The sequence below is a fragment of the Impatiens glandulifera genome, chromosome 4 (assembly GCF_907164915.1).
Source record: "Impatiens glandulifera chromosome 4, dImpGla2.1, whole genome shotgun sequence".
Lineage (NCBI taxonomy): Eukaryota > Viridiplantae > Streptophyta > Magnoliopsida > Ericales > Balsaminaceae > Impatiens > Impatiens glandulifera.
The window spans coordinates 52239132-52258485 of NC_061865.1; the positions used below are offsets into that span (position 1 = coordinate 52239132).

Consider the following 19354-nt stretch of genomic DNA (forward strand, 5'->3'; position numbering starts at 1 on the left):
CCTAGCTAATTTTAACATTATATATATATCTTCAAAATTACTCATCAATATTTATTTATTTTTAAATAAAATTAAAAGGGTCCAAAACTCTAAATTCATCTCATTTTATAATAAATTAAACTTTAAATGAAGACACAAAAATGGTTGGGCTAGCTGTTCATCCTTACACTATAACACAAAAAGTCAAGAAAAACCAATTATATCATGTCGGTTCTAATTAATTTGTTTCAATATTCCTCAATTTTATGGACAAATTTTTTAAAAATGGACTCTTTCAATATTCCTCAATTTATGACATTTTATCTATAGACAAAAAAAAATGGACTCTTTCAATGGAAATAAATTAGCCAGATTATTTATTAATACAAAGTTTTCCTATAAAAAATTCTGAATAGTTCAATAATCACAATATTAGTTGAGATTTTATTGGGTTCCTCCGTCAATCTATCATCCTCGGTCTTATTATTTACAGGCTAAAAAATGAAGTAACATTTATTTGTTATTCATTGGGTTGGTTGGAAAGAAATTTAAGATATTTTGAGAAAAAAATATTTTGTTACTCCATACTTTGATAGAAATGACATTTTATTTCAAGGAAAAATGAAAGAAATAATACATAGTTTTGTATTAAAAGTGACTATTTTTTTTTACAATGACTTAACATTTTGAGATTCAAAGAGTCTTACTAGATTTATTAGCGAATTATCACGAAATGTTATTGTGTGAATTTTGTTTTTTAAAAAGTGGTATAACGAATTAAAAATATTTACTAATTATAGACTATGTAAGAACAACTAGATTTATGCTGCATGAATTATAACTAGGAAATGTAGAGTGAGTCTAAAAATTTTACGAGAAAATTATGAATGGTCAATAGATAAAGTTAAAATTGGTCAGTTTTTAAAAATTTAGATAAATAGAGTGAATTAAATTAAAAAAATTATAGGGAACTATATATCACATTTTTATTGATTTATTTTTTCTTTCAATGCAGGTTCCCACCCGAGCCCCAACATATGTATGAAACGACGCATATCTCACTTCATTGTCCTTCGACAAATTGATGTGTGGAACAATCTGAAAGTTGATTGGGTTATGTCAATATCGATTGTCCCGATTTTAAGAAATTTGGGTAGATTATCATTTTGTGGTTGTCCCGATTTTAAGAAATTTGGGTAGATTATCATTTTGTGGATTGTTTCACTTCGATCCGGGTTCTTCAGAATTTTGTAATGACAAATACATTTGTCTGAGACTCAAACTGCAGTTGCATTCTGAACCTTTTTGGAGGAACTACGTGAGAGATAATCCAACTTCATTTACACTCTTAGTACCCATTATCCAGTTTGTCTTTTATTTGAAAAAAATAACCAAGTTAGTTTTGTACAATTGTATATCCAATATGAGGTACAATCTCTCATATGTAAATAAAAATGAATCAAATAATGAACCACATGACTATTTTAAAGAGTTTTTGTCAAAATTTGGCATGCAAAGGATCGTTATTTGTAGTCTGGGCTGGGATAAGCCCGACAAGTCCTCGGGCGGCTAAACAGTCCAATTCCGCAGGTAAGTCCATTTATTAAAATTGGTAAAATATTTAATTAAATTTATTGTGAGTTTAAACATAAAAAGTTGCAACTTAATAGTTTAAGATAAAACTTAAAACTTCAAATTGTTTATGGGTTTAAATCTCATCCAAGACAATTTTTTAAACTAGACCAAGTTAACGCAAAAAATATTGACTTTTTTTAACCATTGCCAGTGCTGACTTGGATCTCGGGCGACTGAAATGAGTTATAGACATGTAAGAAGATGACATATCAGCATAATTTCTTAGTTTAATTCACTGCTTACGCCTATAATTTTCAATTTCAAAAACTCGTTTATCGTAATTTTCCAATCAAAATTTTTCAAGGCCACCCTAGTCTAATTCTTGTATCATATTGCCGGTTAGTTCGATGCTACATGTACTGGTAGTAGTGCAGGTATCCATTAAGAAAGTGTCACATGTATAAAGAGAAAAATAGTAACAAATGAGAGAGATGATGTTTTACTTTTGTGTGTAGGTGTCACTTCATGAGTGAGATACATGTAGTGCATGTAGATGTAGCATCGAATTAACCCCTATTGCCTAACCATCCAAGTTAAAAACCTTAATATCATTGAGTTTAATTTCCAAACTATTCCCAAATTTGTTTAGGAAGCTAGCTTTTCATATCATCAAGGTGATTTCTATATACATGTGGAAATCTAAACAAAATCCAAACATTTACCTTAAAAACCAAACCATTCCAAGAATATATGTCCATATTTACTTCAATAATTTCCTGTTGTTTGATTCGTTACATCATTAGATCCTCCAAGTAGGTTGACCCAAATGGTAGCTTTACCGACCCTGAAACCACAAGGAATGAAACCATCCAAATTGGCAAAACCAACAGAAACAGAACTTTAAGAATGTTTTTTCCTGCAAATAAAACAACAACAATTCAATTCAATTCAATTCAATTCAAACTAAATCAAAATACAACCTTCAGAGTTAGATCTCTTCTCCGATCGACGAACAAGCCATTCTCCAGTCTCTCGAATCTTCCTTTCTACAGACCCTTCTGACTTTCCAATCGAATTCGACACAATCGAATCAAATAAACTATTCCCATCTTCTGAATCTCTGTAAATTGTAATCACAAAATAATCAGACAGAACAATCGGTGAAATTAAGATTCATTTACAATTAACCTGTTGTTATTATCTGAAGAATCTCGGAACACTCCGGCGCCTATAGCTCGCTCAATTTCTTCAATGGAGGGCTGTTTCTTTGTCTCAATTTCTTTCCGCTGCTGGAGACGATTTCTGGCGCCGTCTGTTCTTCGCAGTTGAGGAGGAGGAGGAGGAGGAGGAGGAAGAGAAGAAGGGTTTTTGGGTAGACAGCAAAAAGGTTGAAGCTTTGATGATGGTGGGTAGCTAATAAGAGAATGGGTCATCGCCATTATCGTCTTCTTCCTTCGATCTGCTGTTCTAAAGAGATACCATGCATACTCTGCTTCTTATCCAGATTTCAGGCCAGAGATATGATTCTTTTCTACTTACATGGGAGGACTATTTAAGTAAATTCACATTTAAACTATGCAAAAAAATATCTTCAAATATCTAAATATTATTTGAAGAGAAATAAAAGACAAAAATCAAAATTGATAAAATAATATGAAACAAAACCAAAGACATCCATAACATTGGTTTCAAAGACCAAGTAATATCTTTACTTAGAGAGTTATGAAATTTATTTCAAAAGTTTTATAATTTAAAATAAGGATTAAATATTAAATAACCATAATTACAACTTTATATTTGTTTCTACTATTCATCTTAAAATATTTTCTCATATTTACAAATTATCTTCATTTTTATTGACATCTTATAAGTGTTTAAGTCACCTCAATATCACATAAATTCGAGTAATGTATTGCAGCCCGGATTTCACACATTTAGATTCAAGTTTGGAGTTATGTAGTGTGATCTGGATTTCTCCGCCTAGTCAAAACTAAGAGGTGATGTTACCTACTACTATTTGATCGGTTTTTGCAGAAGAATCAGACTTAGAATTTAGATTTTTTGAATATGAAGGAGAATTTGTATTATTTCAAATCTCAATTCTTATTAAAGAGAAGAACAAGAAAAATTAAAATATGACTACTTGAAGAAAAAGTCCTATAGTTTAGGACTCTTCTTTACTTTTGACAAGTTCGGAATGATGTATTGCGGCCCAGATTTCGCACATGTTAGATTCTTCTTCACCACTCAGTGATGTCTGATACCACATTCTTGACTTTTGACAAGTTTGGAATGATGTATACCGACCCGGATTTCACACATGTTAGATTCTTCCTCGTGATGTCTGCAACTACATTCGAGTCGAAACTCCACTTGTGATGTCTAATACCACGTTCTCGAAATTCGATTGTTGCCAAGACACTCTTCATTGTTTGCTCCGAGAGAATAGATTGCACTCAAATTAGAAATATATGATTGCGAAGTTGAGAGCCTTGAAGCTAAGGTGGAAATATTTGATTGTGTTATTGAGAGGGACAAACAGTCAACCAAATCATATAAATAATACACTTTCAATATATATAATATGTGATTTATACAGCAGATAGGTTGAACTTTAATTTAGAAGAATAAACTAAACCTTAATAGTACATAAATTGAACAATCTTGAAATTGGTAAAAAAATTATGTATATAAGTTTTAATAACAAGCCATTATATAAAATTTAGTAATAAAATCCATAAGTTCAAAATAAATGAGTTATAACTTATTTTAAATTTTACAAATATAAATTCTAAATACTGACATAAATTTTACTCAATAAGAGTTCAACAGTAAATTTTAATTATTTTGATTAACAATATAAGTATTTAGAATAAACTAGATCTGAAAAATGAAAGCCATTTCAACAAAAATCCCATAAGAAAAATAACTTTATCATCTCAACTACACCTTTTATCCTGCTAGTTGGTATCCACTAATATTTTATGACTAATCCAAATAAGAAAATTCCAAATGAAAATAAAATGACATAAGAAAATACAAGAATTAATCCTAAGTTCATCCCTTGGTGTAACAAAAAAAACGAAAAAAAAAAACGCTGGTTTCAACTTTGTTCAGGGGTTTAAGTTTCGATTAGTTTACCAGACGTCGGGTTGCTTAAAAGGATCGTTGGGCATTAAAAAAGGCGGACAATTTGTTCCAATCCAACGACTCGATAATGATGTCAGGGGGTGACGTAACAGCAAAACCAACCCCCAATGCAACCACCACAAAGGCCAAACCTTTCATGCAACTGCCACAACCGCCACCACCAGACAATCGTCTGACAATCAATTTGCTATATTTGTCCGCCTCCTTAAAAGCTGCTAAACGGTTGCCATCTTCCTCATTGTCATCACCCAATGCCTTCTCGTTCTGTGTAAGAATATCGCTGTAAGACTGCCATAGAACTCTGAAATCTAATGTTGGGATTTGAAAAACAAAAGAAAACACACCTTAATAACAAAACTCTTGAGGGTTTCCTTAGGAGATTCAAAATTGAGTTGTTTTCCGCTGAATTCTTTCCATTCCTCGGCCAGCTTTTTCAGAACCGAAACACTTGCCTCCAGATTATCCAAGTAAAGTTTGTCCTGTTGCAGTGCAATTCAATTTACTCTTTATATTTGGAAACTAAGGAGACAGATTCAGAAATTTATTTAAGTTTAAATGAAGCTCACCCATAGCTTGAAGCATTCGGAATTTTGGGTCAGGCACCAAATGGCAATGCCTGTTGCTTCCTTGGATAACACAGGGTTGGCTGCAATAGTTATCCCAAAATAAGTGATCGGTAACGACCCAAAAGAATAATTTTCAATCAGAATCCAGGCCAATTTGTATTTTTGCAGTCATTCCAAATAAAAGAATCTCATTCTTTCAATAGAATATGCTAGTCAAGACGATTTTTGAATTCAATGAATACGAAATAATACTAGCCATTTGATTACCTTCTCCAGCAGCTTTAATTGCGAAACCAAACATCTGTTGTGATGCTTGTTTCACGGATTTGCTACCAGGTGGACCAGCAAGAGCAACCTCCTTGAGAACAGGATAAATGGCTTCAAACCTCTCAGTAGCCTGCAGAAAATTATATGATCAGTTTCTTTTCATATATCAGTGGTGCCAGAAATGCCATTTTTCAAAAGAATAAATAAAGAATTCTGGTTACTGGTAATACTCACCTTTACTCTAGCAGAAGGTATAGGAAAAGTCACCCGTAAAAGCAAATCAAAATCTGCAGGTGCAAATAAACGCTCACCCTTTCTAATAGCACCATTTACAAGAATTGTGCGAGCTTTCGGTGAAGAAAGGATTCTGAAACAGAGAAATCAATATTAACAGATAAGCAGAGAACATGGGACCCCATTTGAAAACACTTATTGAAAACACTAACCTTTCAGCCGACTGTAAGATCAAATCCCTTGATTGTGGATTATTAGATTTCCCACTAAGAGTAGGCAAAAGATAATGTGTCCATGTATAAAATCCCACACCGAGATCTCCATGACTTGCCTATGAATGAGAATTTACCAAACAGCCTTAAGATTTAAGAAAAATGTATTAACAATGCCCTGGCTAAAGCATGTCTTAGGGATTGTACCTGAACTATCATCCATATAATGACAGGAAGCTTATCTTGTCCATGGAATTTAGAATTTTCTCGCATTGTTGGCAATATACTGATTAAAACATCAGGCTTCCTCCTTAAGACCATTGCTAAAACAGCAAATATAGCTACCTGATGAACAAGAAGTTTTAGTTGTCTACAATTGAACACAGAAATTGTGATTCTTCACTATCTTGAGAATTACCTGAGATTTTGACGATGTTGGCTGAGCACCCTTTTTCAAGCCCTTACCACTCGCTAGTTGACCAGACAGGTCAGAAAGAATACTCTCTAAACACCATATCGAAAATGAGTGAAGTGCCTCTGGTGATCGTTGGTTGATCCAGTCAATTGATGTCTTATAAACAGCTTCTGAAATATGATTCAGAGGTACCTGAAGAATGATTGCATAAGAAATGATGCACAAACTATTGAATTCTAATAAATCAATTGGTTAGGAAGAAGAATTACATCTGCAATCTTTGCAATGGCTGACTCCCTGAACATCTTAGACCATGGAAATTGGGCTGCACTTACAGATGAAAAGGCTCTACCAAAATAATCAGCAAACCGCATCATTTGAATATCCTGCTGGGATTCATATGAAGCCTACAAAGAAGAGATTTTTCATTATAAAATGCAACAAATTGATTCAATTTTATAGCAATAGATCGGATTCAACTCAAAACTCACGGAAATGTCGATAAGAAAAGCTGACAGATCATCCACATCTATTTTCGCAGCAGCTTCAGCAACCGTAACCTTAGGTTTCTTAATCTTCTTTGGCTTCACCTTCTTCTCATCTGAAACCTTATTAGCCGCATCCCCTTCTGTATCGCTATCATCATCTTCATCATCAGATCGCCCCTTCGATTTCATCTGCAACTCGGATCCCGATCCCGCAGCTTTCTGAGCTGCCAATCGCTTCCTCCTCTCATCAGACTGCTTCTCCAGCGACTGAAATATCCCATCTGATCCATTTGACAAGATCTTCCCGGAATCCAACTGTTTTGCCGGTTGTTTCCTATTACGCTTCGCGTAGGTAACCTTTTGCCAACCGTGATTGTTATCTGAATGCCCATTTACCAAATCATTTTCATCGAAATGGGTAGCTTCGAAGTTGTCTTCCATGGCGATTGTATGATTATTTCAACAGAAAGATCGAAAAACCAGAGCAAACCAAAACCAGAGAGAGAAATGAAAAACCTTTTCTTTAGGATTTGAGAGTTACAAGTGAATAATAATAATAATATTTACATTGACCTTATTGTAAATTAACCTTGGAATTCTAGATAATTACGTAAATGCCACAATAATCAAATCGGGGCGTTATTATCGATAAACCGTAATCAGGTGTAAGATTTCATCGATCTTGTTTTGATTTTGGTTATTATATTTGATTTGACGAAGTTTATCCATTAAATTACTTTATTTATTGATTAAAAAATATTTGTATTAAATTTAAAAATTGAATATTAAAATTGTAAAATAAGTTATGAAAAAATATATGCTAATATAAGTTGTTATTATTGTTTATTTTGAAGTATATTATGAATTATATATATATTGTATATAATAAAGAGTTGTAATAGAAAAATAAAGATAATTTTATCATTTAATTAAAAAGAAAAAATTAATTTGGATTTTTTTATATTAATAATATTTCATTATTATTTTTTTTTAATTTGTTATTATTATAAATTATTGTATTATTATTATATTAATTAATATATTTAATAATTATTATATAAACTTTTTATATTTAAATGTTATTAATTGATTGTAGTAAAATAAATATAAAACAAAAATATAATATATAAATAAATAATATTACTTATGATTTAATAATAATTAATAAAATATAATTATTTTTATAAATATAATTTTTAATAATGAAATTATAATATTTGTAGACACTGAATTCATTTTTGTAAGTAAAATATTAAATATGTAGTTATATTATAATAATATATTATATATAAAAATATTTTTAAAAAATAAATAAATATATTTATTTATTTAATTTATTATATAATAATAGGTTATATATAATAATATTAATAAAATTAAAAAAAAAAGTGATATAAAAAGTATTTTTCCTAATTATAATTAATTATACCACATATAATAAATGTTAGAGTTGAATAAGGGTGTAAATTTATATTAACACTAAAAATATTTGGTATAAAAAACTATTATAAATTAAATTATGTAAGTAGGTTCTAACTATAAGTATAATATATCAATTACTATTGAAAATAGTTTTAGAACTCTTGTTATAAGAAACAATTTGCCAACCATGATTGTTATTGGTGTGTCCATTTACCCTAAAAATAAACTTTTTATTATATTTCAAATTAATAAATAAATTTTTTCTAGAATTAGAAACGAAAATAAACAGATTAAAAAAGAAAAGATTGAAACATAAATATTGATACAATAGTCAACAAATGAAAAAAAAAAAAAATTTAAAAGATACAAATGCATAATAAAAATTTCAGTTTAAAGAACACTTCAAATTTTTTTATATTTTTGGTTATTATATCATATTATTGTTTTAATTATCAAATTACTTAATTTATAAATTAATTTTTTTTAATTTAATTTTAAATATAAATAAAAAACAATTTAATAATTTATGGTAGAATTTTTCTAAAATAACTTACATTTTTATTAAATAATATTTTTCAAAATATTATAATTTTTTTATTGAAATCCAAGATATATCCGTTTTTATATTACTAGTATTATATAAACTTATCAAAATAATTATAATTTATTGAATTTTATTTTTGATAATAATATTATTTATGAATGATTATTTCCCAACATTACAATTATTTTCCTTTTAGTTTAGGGATATTTTAATATCTTGTCTTTTTATGAAAAAATATTATAATATATATGATTTATTTGTGGCACGGTGTTTAGCTGGTGTATTGCTGGTGTAGATAAAAACTATAACACATAACAAAAAAAAATATATCAAAGATTTTAATCATTAAGTTTTAACAAATATACTAAACAAAATAGATGAACAACTAATAAAATGTTGCACAAATATCAATGTTTTATAAAATAAAATTAAAAATAATAATTAAACTAACATAAACTATCCATAAATTTAAATTAAGTGTCACTACTTATTTTCTTTTATACACAATGTCATCTTATTTTAAAAGGAAAATGTCATAAATTTTGTTTAAAACTTATCTCAATATGTTGCTTACAAAAATAAATTTTAGAAAAATAGACTTGTATATTAGAATAATAACTAACTAATCATTCAAATAGTTGTAATAGAGTTTGTTATATTTAAAACATTTATTTTTTAATAAAAAATAGTAAATTGAATATAATATCTCAATAATTATTTTTATATAAATGATTATCATTCCATAAATATAAATTTGTAAATTAACTTTGAAAAAATTGATAATAATAATTAATAAGAATATAATTATTTGTATAAATATATATTTTTTAATAATAAAATTATAATATTAAATATTTAATTATATTATAATAATATATTATATATAATAATATCATAATTAAATAAATATATTTATTTAATCTATTATCTAATACTAAGTTATATATAATAACAATACTAATAAAAAAAACTTTATTAAAAATTAAAAATTAAGTAATATAAAAAATTTTATATTATAAATCTTTTAGAATGGTTAAAATAATTAAAGTCTATCAAATTTATAAAATATATATATTATCATAATTATATATTTGATGACAATGACAATTGTAATTGAACAAAAAAAAATTGATAGTTGAAGAAAGTATTATACAATTTAGTAAAATATCATTTATTAGGTCTATCAAACCGGACTTGTCTTATGTTTCTTTAGAGTTTGTTTGATATTGCTTTATTTTTAATTTTACTCAAAATTAATATTTTTTATTCTTTCACTTATTAATTATATTATTTCTGTTATTTATTTAAATACTAAAATATTATTTATTTAATATATTTTATCTTATATTTTATCTCCTATATTTAAATAATAAAATAATTATTAAACTCTAAAAAACTAATTTATGAAAATTTAAATCAAACAAAAAATTTAACTAAAACTTAAATAAAATCTAAAGATCAAACAAGCTCTAAAAATATGACACTTTATAATCTGGCATTTTTCTTAAAATAATTTAAATTAAAATAAACACCTAAATTAAAATAAGGTCATCAATTGTACTAGCTAATAATGAATTAATGACAATTAGATGCTTCTTTGCATGAACATTTATATTCCAGATCTTGAATTTTTAGTGGTGCACTAAATATTCAAATTATTTCTAAAATGATATAAATAAATAATTTTTTTTATCATGAATAGTCAAGAAAAAAAAATAATGTTTATCTGATAAAGTTTGTGGGTGGGGAATAAAAGAAGATGATATATTTGTTTAAAGTACGTAAATATATTTTATTTATTAATATTCAAATTCAATATATATACATAATTAAGAAAAATACTTATTTAGACTATGATGTAATTAGTTTAAGTTGTGCATATTTTATTTTATCTTGGAAATTCTAACATAAATATATTTATTCATATAATAATATATATAGTGTAATTATATATATTAGACAGGAATGAGAATGGTTCAATGAATTATGGTTCTCCTCACCTCAATTCTGGTCAACGTCTCTTCAGTTTTCTCCTCTCAAATTCTATTCTAATTCCGATAACGAATAATATCATGGTTGAGTATGAGTTGGGTTGGGTAACTTAAATTAAATTTTAGTTTGTAACACATTTATTACGTTTTTTACTCGTTTAATATTTAACATGTTTTTGTCTCGATTAATACATTTTGATCTGTTTAATAATTATTTGATTTGTTTTACCTAATTTAATACGTTTTTTACTTATTCAACACATTTTAACTCGTTTAACTAATATTTAATTCGCTTAATTTGATTTGACTCACTTAATACGTTTTTTGTTTTAACAAGTATGTAGTTTGTTTTAATTTATTTAACACGTTGTTGACATGTTTAATACATTTTTGCACGCTTAACATGTTTTGGTACGTTTAACATGTTTAACACGTTTTTGACACATTTAACACGTTTTTGACATATTTATCTCATTTGACATGACATGTTTAACACGTTTTTGATATATTTAACACAATTTTGGCACGTTTAACATGTTTTGACATTTTTAACATATTTTTGACAAATTTAACACGTTTTTGACACGTTTAATACGTTTTTTGGCACATTTAACACATATTTGACACGTTTAACACATTTTTGCATGTTAACAAGTTCTTGACACGTTTAATACGTTTTGGCACGTTTGACACATTTTAGCACGTTTAACACGTTTTTGACATGTTTAACACGTTTTGACCCGTTTAACACACTTGTGACACATTTAACATTTTTTTTATCTATTTAATTATTTTTTTTTGCTTCGTCTAATATTCTTTATATTATTATATGTTTTTTATCCGTTTAACATAATTCTAATTTGTTTGAAATTATTTTGATATCTTAATTACTAAATTAGTTGAAGAAATAATATGTGAGATTAATATAGATTTTAAATCGTTCATACTAAATAAAATCTTGAATGAATATGGTAAATTATGTTAATTTTCAGAAATAAATTAATTCATTAAAGAGTTTTAGAATAATAGTGTTATGTTAGTTCTGTATGACTAGACTATAATTAATAAATATATTATTAATGAGTTTTAAAAATTTTAATTATTTTTTATTTGACTGTAATGGAGATCAACGTAGTTAAAATCAAGAGAATATATTAGAGTTGGAAGATGGTTAATTTATATTGAATTGATAAGAGAGAATTAAATTAAATTTATTTAATTTCGATAACCCTAACTCAACTCATACTCAATTCAACCCAAATTAACCTATCAAAATTAATATTTTTAGTTGAGCTTTAGGTCAAGAGAATATATCCAAGATATGTTCACCCTTACTCGTATAATGCTCCTTGACTATCTGACCGTTTCTTTAAATCCTAATTTATAAATAAGTATTTAGTGTGTACTAAAGTTTCGACCATTACAAAATTTTAGTATATTTTTTTTAGTGTTTGAAAGAGAAATTATTCTTTTAATAGAGAAATCAAAATATTTTTTAAATTTAAAATTAAATTTTATAGTCAATCCCGTAATTTACCTTTTCGTCGAATTCCAATCGAGATTAGGAATAAAATTATAAATTGACATTATCTCTTTTATCATTTTTCAATTTAAAGAACAAATCTCACGATAAAGAGTTGTCAACTAATTTTTCTCGTAAAATTAGGAAAAAATAATTTTGGTGCATGAGCACCAAGAATCAAAGATTTTATATTTTTTAGCTTGGTGTGTGGTTACGTGTGAAAAAGAATTTTCGTGCTATATCCCACACGTTCATCTAATTAGATAGTCTCTGCTACTATATATTTGATTTTTTAGAAATATTTTTGTTACACTTTACTTTCTATGTATTTTTTCTTTTAACTCTTATTAAAATTGTCCAACCATGTACTAAGTTTGATTTACATGTGATGGCCAATCGTTTATAAAGATTCAAAAATAATTCCTTAGTTCAATTTACACATGAGTCTTGTTATAATTGTGACAAACAATATACTGTATATGTAAATACAATAATAAAAAAATACATGTACACACATAAATATATAAAATCATTCCAAAGAGAGTATTAGTTAGATAAACATAATATAAATAAACATTTATTATAAAAATCTTAACATCACTAAGTTTATAAAGTTAATTTAGAAAAAGTCAGAAAAAACTAAAGTGTTCATAAAAATGTGAAAATTGACATCTGGATTGAAATATTATTGTGATCATAAATATATAATTTCATAATTTTTGGACAAGCCATTTAGAAGTTATTACTATATAAAGTTGAGAAAAAAAATTCGGTCCATTCGAAAAATTATTTTATTTTATTTTTTTAAATAATATTTCCATGTGTTTTATATAATTTTTTTTTGTAATTTTAGAAAATAATTAAATTAAAATAATAAATAAAACATACAAAATTGAAAAAATTACACAAACCATGCAAACAAACAAGGCCTAAGACAATCTCCAACCAACAAACCCATTCTTAAACTCAAAATGCAGTAAACGTTACATCAAACAGTAATTTATCTCCAACCCAAAAACTCATTTCCAAACTCAAAAGAATTTTCTTACACTAACTTTTTAACCTTATTAATATTATCTATATATTTATCAACTTTACCTATTTAACTCCAATCTTTTCTCATTCATTTAATAATATTAAAATAAAATTAAGTATATATCAATAATTCATAAACAACAAAATAATTCAATAATACATTTAAATAAACAAAAATATGCACAACACACTTAAAATTAGATAAAATATAACATACAAATATAAAATAAATTAGATAAAATTTTAAGTATAATACAATTTAATGATTTAATTAAATATCTAAAAAATATTATAACTTTTTATCTTAAAATTAAAAATTAAAAGATCACTAAATTATTTCAAATAATTTATTTAAACAAGTTTAATATTTAAATTAATATAGTAATACATTTCAAGGACTAAATTAATCTTTTATAAAATAAGTATGCAGGGTGAATAGTGTATACGCAAATATGCGTTTTTTTTTTAATAAAAAAATGTAAAACTCATTTTGCTGTTGGGATTTGCCGGACAGTTGGAGGGAAATATAGGAATGGGTTTGCTTATGGGGTTCCGTTGGAGTTGCCCTAAGGGCTAAACAAGACCGATCTGAACCAGTTTCAGGCATCGGGCAGACCGACTAGCGTCTTTCTTGGTCGTGATTTTCATCATTGATCGAAAAACAAACGAGCCATGATTAATTTTCTTATTTGAAAACCAGACCATGGCTAAAAATAATCGGTGGATGACCAAATTCCTCGGTCGGCTAGATAGAAAACACGGTCGAATGGCTGATATTTAAGCCACAACCGAGTTTTTCGATCGACTAGAAAATGCGGTCAACTGGCTAGAAAAAACAGTTAGAATGCTAAATTTCTCAGTTAGCTAATTAGAAAACATAATTAGTCTAAAATTCTCGATGCGATTAATTTTTTTTTTTTTTTTTACCTTAGGTGATCCTCAATCATTTCTTTCGTCATAAATCACGCTAGAGGTTTTAACTTTCAGTAAAAACCATGTCACAATCGTTCAGATGACCTAGCCAAAAATACGCATACACCAAGAAAACACCTTACCCAAAAATCAAAAATTGATTTTTTTACTCAAATATTAGTTTATATTATACAATGTACAATCCATCATCAAAATGATATCCATAACATTAATTATTAATTAAAATTAAAAAAAAATATTAATTTATTTAAATATTTTTTTAATTATTTAATTAAATTTAGACAATTTTTATTTATTTATTTAATATACATATATTTTTCAAACAAGGGTCTAAGAATATGATCTTATCAAATTAAAACCTTGGAGTCAATTTTAACTTTTTAATCTAAGTTGAATTATTTATTTTGACAAGATGAAAACATCTACTTTAATTTGAATAATATCCAATTAATTTCACAATCTAGCAATCACACAAATATAGCAAAAGAGATTCATACAGACCACCAGCACAAAAGAAACCCTAATTTTTTCGTACTACCGCCGTTAACTATTCAAAGCTCTCACCGTTCTCTCCCAGCCGCCCCCTTTCTCTTTTCCGGCTGCTTCCCTAAGCTGACCTTTCTGCTCCGGCGACCACAGCTCCGGCACCGTCAGATAAGTGGAGGTAAATATCTTTATGACTTTTTATCCAATTTATGTTGCAAGTTGGTATGAATGTCAAGTTGATCTGAAATTGCAAGATGGAGTGAGATTATGTTTTACTATAATTTCTAGTTAAATTTTCTATCTAGAATTCTACCAACCTAATGAAGAAATAATTGCTTGATTATTCATATCTTCTTTTGCTGTCTTCTGGATAGGACTAGTTGTGTTAATCAACAAAATGCCTAGAAAACCTGCAAGGTGTCAACGACGATTATTGATACGGAAACCTGTTACATTCTCCCCGTTTTCTCGCATGATTTCACAAGTTACTTCTGGCTTCAAGATCAGACACCAGAATAACCAGTCCTTGAATCATGGAAGAGTTTCTTCCCCTCATTCTACAGGTACTAGGTTTGCTATACAACTGTTGTTTCTGGTATACCTTGGATGTAATGGTAGTACTAGGTAATTAATAGTTATAGTAAATTTGAACTAAAAGACTGAGGTCTGAGATTCGATTCTTTTTTATAACACCATCATTGAAGTGGGAGGTCTTGATAGTAGTATGTTGTCCTACCCTCCTTCACGAACAAAAGTTCATGAGTTAAAAACAAAGTGTGGTAGTTAGTTGGTGGGTTAGTAGCGTATTATTTGCAATAATGTGCTCATATGGAAATACTTTCTGGAGTTTGATATGGGTTTGAGTATATGTTAGATTAAGTTATGTTCTGGAATATTATCTGATCTAAATCAATATCTAGATTTTGACGAAAAAAAGCAAATTTATGACGTTTTCTTGTCCAAATTCAGACCTTCCAGAAAGTGTTTCTAAATTGTCTCAATGAATGAAATAATTATTCAATCTGGATTGTCTTTCTCAAGCTTATGTTATTTTTAGTCTCCTTTACGTTCTTCTATGAATCCTAGATCTCTAGGCTGGTAGTTAGCATTGGATGATTAGTATATATCTCCTTACTGTTTTCTTTATGTTATCTACTGACAATCATGCTCCAAGAAGTTTCTAATCGTTTTTTTGAATACTTTTGTTGCAACTATTATGATTTTCATGACCTTAACGTATTTGATGGCAGGCAATGAGTTAGAGAATAATGATTCAGAAGACAATATTGGTCAATCTGAATCATCAGATGAAGAGTTTGATGTAAGCATGAATTGTTGTTATTTGATTTGAACTAATTAAGCCACATTCATTTTAGATTCATCTTTGATCTCTGTTTTAGGGAGTTATTCAAGCAGATTTTGTCTTCTTTGATCCAAAACCTGATGATTTCCATGGAGTGAAGATCTTGTTACAGCCATACCTTGATGTTAAACAGTGGGATCTTAGTGGCTTTGTGGACTTGATAATAGCACAGACAACTGTCGGGACTGTTATTAAAATAGAGAATGATGAGGATAATGCACTTTACTCTGTTATTACAGCTCTTAATCTGGGAAGATACAAGGCAAGCTTCAGACAGTCATTTACATACAAATTGCTGGTTTAGATTTTGGACTGAATCATTAACCTACATTGCCTGTGTTATGAACAGGGTAATAGATGTTTTACGGAAATTAGAGAATTCCTACTTAAAGTATGCCAGGATAAGGATTCTCGTCAGAGCTTACTACTTCTACTTGAGCAAGAAGCAAACGTGGGGCTTTTGGTTTCTCAGCGAGTTGTTAACCTCCAGCCTCAGCTTCTTCCACATATGTATGATTCTTTATTTGATGAAATCTCATGGGCTACTGAAGATGAGGTTAGCTAATTTTGCATATATTTCTTGTTTTTCACAATTTTGACTGTAATAGTGAAGTTATAATTTATACTTACCTTTATTTTACCCTTTTCGCTAGCCAACTGAGGAACTACGCAAGGCATTCTGCTTTAGATATTATCTGATTATCACTAAAATCTACGAGGTAACTTTTTTGGCATAAATTTTCTTTGTAAATTTATATGCTTGCATACATGATGCTTATGTGTTGCTTTCGTTAATAGCATAAGAATGTCAATCAGAAGAATGGAGCTGACAAAAAAGGTGAAGAATCTATTATATATGTTAAACCAGAAGACGAGATTTTTCACGAGGTAACATTTCCTATCTGGATTGATATTTTTTGAAGTGAAAGATGAAAACAGTTTTCTTATTATAGTTCTTTTTCAGCTTGCCTCTTGGTCCTTCACGTTTTCTATGAATACTCAACAATTGACAACACGAGAGGTATGTAAACTGCACTTTATTTTAATTCTTAATGTCAAAATCTCTTTTTAGCACAATTTCTTGTAAGTGATCACATATCCAACTCAACTTACAAAAATTTGTAACTCAACTATATTTGTTACCAAACCACAAATTTTACGACTTCTCATATGGATTGTGATGCAACTCTAATTTCTCTAAAAGTATATAGATTTGAAACAGGTCAAATTTTGTGCTATCATCAATAAATAATGCGATTCTTCTGTGGAGTTTACTATTTTAACTATTAACATTTTATACAGCTAAGAGATTATCGGATAAAGGGTTTAGTCATGGCAGTAGAAGCAGAGAAAGTTCCTGAGTTCCGCCAGCAGTTGCATTCCTTAATAGAAGAATAGTTTCATCTCGCAAAGTAAGTTTAATGACTTTAATCCGGCCTTCCAATTTTGATTTTCTTTCCTTTGATGCAATCTCCGGGCTTTAAGAGTTTATTGATTTTCAAATACAGGTTCATATATCTTGAATCTGAATATTGTAATATATACACATTTAGGGTAAACTAAATTTGAGCTCTTAATCAATATTGCAACATGATTAATTATTATGATGTTTTAGACTTGATGTGCTGATAATAATGGGTGGCTTTATTATTGAGTGACCTGCAAATTGGTTGTTAATGGTGCGGGTCCATAATAAAGCCCCACCCATCAACTGTCTTTTGCCCCTCTTTCTAGGGCAATTTCTTTATCTTTTCTTCTGGACCAACTCATCAATTTCCTTCCATATATATCAGATGCATTGCACTGTTCCTTTTACCTTTTTCATCGTGTTTGCTTCATCTTGTCTACACCTTGATTTAGGTATTTTCAATAGAATTAATCACAAGATCTTAGGATGGTAAGTTACGAGGGTTAGCTATGGTTTGTGCACCACGATTAATCTTTAGGTATTTTCGAGTTACTTTGTGGAAGATGTAGTTGTAAATGTGATTTTGAGATGCATTCATTCAATTAAAGATATTGACATGACTTGTGTGATAGTAATACTTCACATTGATTGATTAAATGAAATTGTAATATCCAATTTAAAAAGAGTAAAAAAAATTGCATATGCAATAATAGGGATGTATGAGCATAAAAAGGAAGCAAGCACATGGTAGGGTTACTTACAATTCAGTTGTCATCATAGGGGGTCCCAAAAGCATTCCTTATGCTGGTATGCATATATTTGTAATATATACTTTTTTTATTATTAAAAACTTGATTAATGTTTATGCAAAGTTTTGAACATAGAACCAAGAAAATTAAAACAATTCATGTGAACTAATTATAACTCAATCTAATATTTTATTTATCTAATTTAAGTTTGTTTGGTTTGTCTATGAGTATTTGAAATTTTGAAAGAATTTTCTAGTAAGCAAAGAACAATCTTTATGTTTTAATAATATTTTTTTTTTCTTTTTTTTTCCTCTTTATTAATTCCCTCCTTTTCTTTTAGGCCTTGTTTGATCTTTGGGTTTTTTTAAGGGATTTTTAACTAAGTTTAACCTCACTTCATCTATTTAATCACTCTTTTTATCTATCAAAATTATTTAAAATTTAATTGATATAAAATTCATTCAAGATATAAAGAGAGAAAAAAGTAAGGGTATTTTTGTCCTTAACTGGTTTTCTTGAAATTTACACATTAATTTTTTAAGATGAAAATTAAATTATTGATATTTGATCTCTTAAATATAATTTTTAATTACTTATAAGGTTAGTTAAAAAAGTATACTAAATGATTGGAAAGGCAAAACTTCAAATAGCAAAGTTGTCCATTCTTATTTTACTAGTGAGTTTTATCTTGAAACAATTTTAATATATAGGGTTATTGTACACATTTTAAAGTTGTCTCACAATTAATAATTAGTTATTACTATAATGATAAAATTGAAAGAAATATATTTTTTTTAACTTTTAATATTTTATTTTAAAACATAATCATAGTACTCCACAAATTTATTTTTATTTGATTTATTCATGATCACTTTTCTTACACTAAAAAATATTATATATATTTTATTATTTGATTTATTTATTCTCTTATTAGTCTAATATATATATATATATATAGTTAATCGAAAAAAATATATAAATATATATTTACAAATAACTAATAATACTATATTTT

At 27.8% G+C, this 19354-nt stretch overlaps 3 protein-coding genes across 3 annotated transcripts; 1 reads left to right on the forward strand and 2 right to left on the reverse strand.

Moving 5' to 3' along the window:
• Nucleotides 1–2277: 2277 nt before the first annotated feature.
• On the reverse strand, nucleotides 2278–3076 carry LOC124936484 (probable NAD(P)H dehydrogenase subunit CRR3, chloroplastic). The gene is made up of 3 exons (XM_047476986.1): nucleotides 2743–3076; nucleotides 2535–2674; nucleotides 2278–2470 (listed from the first exon to the last, which is right to left on the reverse strand). The coding sequence occupies exons 1-3, from the start codon at nucleotides 2991–2993 to the stop codon at nucleotides 2346–2348; spliced, it is 516 nt and encodes a 171-aa protein (XP_047332942.1). The 5' UTR covers nucleotides 2994–3076; the 3' UTR covers nucleotides 2278–2345.
• A 1395-nt stretch (nucleotides 3077–4471) lies between these two features.
• LOC124936736 lies at nucleotides 4472–7403 on the reverse strand. Its single transcript, XM_047477255.1, has 10 exons — nucleotides 6890–7403; nucleotides 6668–6805; nucleotides 6402–6590; nucleotides 6191–6328; nucleotides 5984–6102; nucleotides 5772–5904; nucleotides 5538–5667; nucleotides 5271–5350; nucleotides 5049–5183; nucleotides 4472–4968 (listed from the first exon to the last, which is right to left on the reverse strand). Exons 1-10 carry the CDS (start codon nucleotides 7325–7327, stop codon nucleotides 4711–4713), a joined length of 1758 nt encoding a protein of 585 aa, XP_047333211.1. The 5' UTR covers nucleotides 7328–7403; the 3' UTR covers nucleotides 4472–4710.
• Nucleotides 7404–14804: 7401 nt separating this feature from the next.
• Nucleotides 14805–17801, forward strand: LOC124935858 (protein BCCIP homolog). Its single transcript, XM_047476290.1, has 9 exons — nucleotides 14805–14997; nucleotides 15194–15382; nucleotides 16070–16140; nucleotides 16220–16444; nucleotides 16532–16738; nucleotides 16836–16901; nucleotides 16981–17070; nucleotides 17147–17203; nucleotides 17485–17801. Exons 2-9 carry the CDS (start codon nucleotides 15217–15219, stop codon nucleotides 17578–17580), a joined length of 978 nt encoding a protein of 325 aa, XP_047332246.1. The 5' UTR covers nucleotides 14805–14997; nucleotides 15194–15216; the 3' UTR covers nucleotides 17581–17801.
• The last annotated feature ends 1553 nt before the right edge of the window (nucleotides 17802–19354 follow it).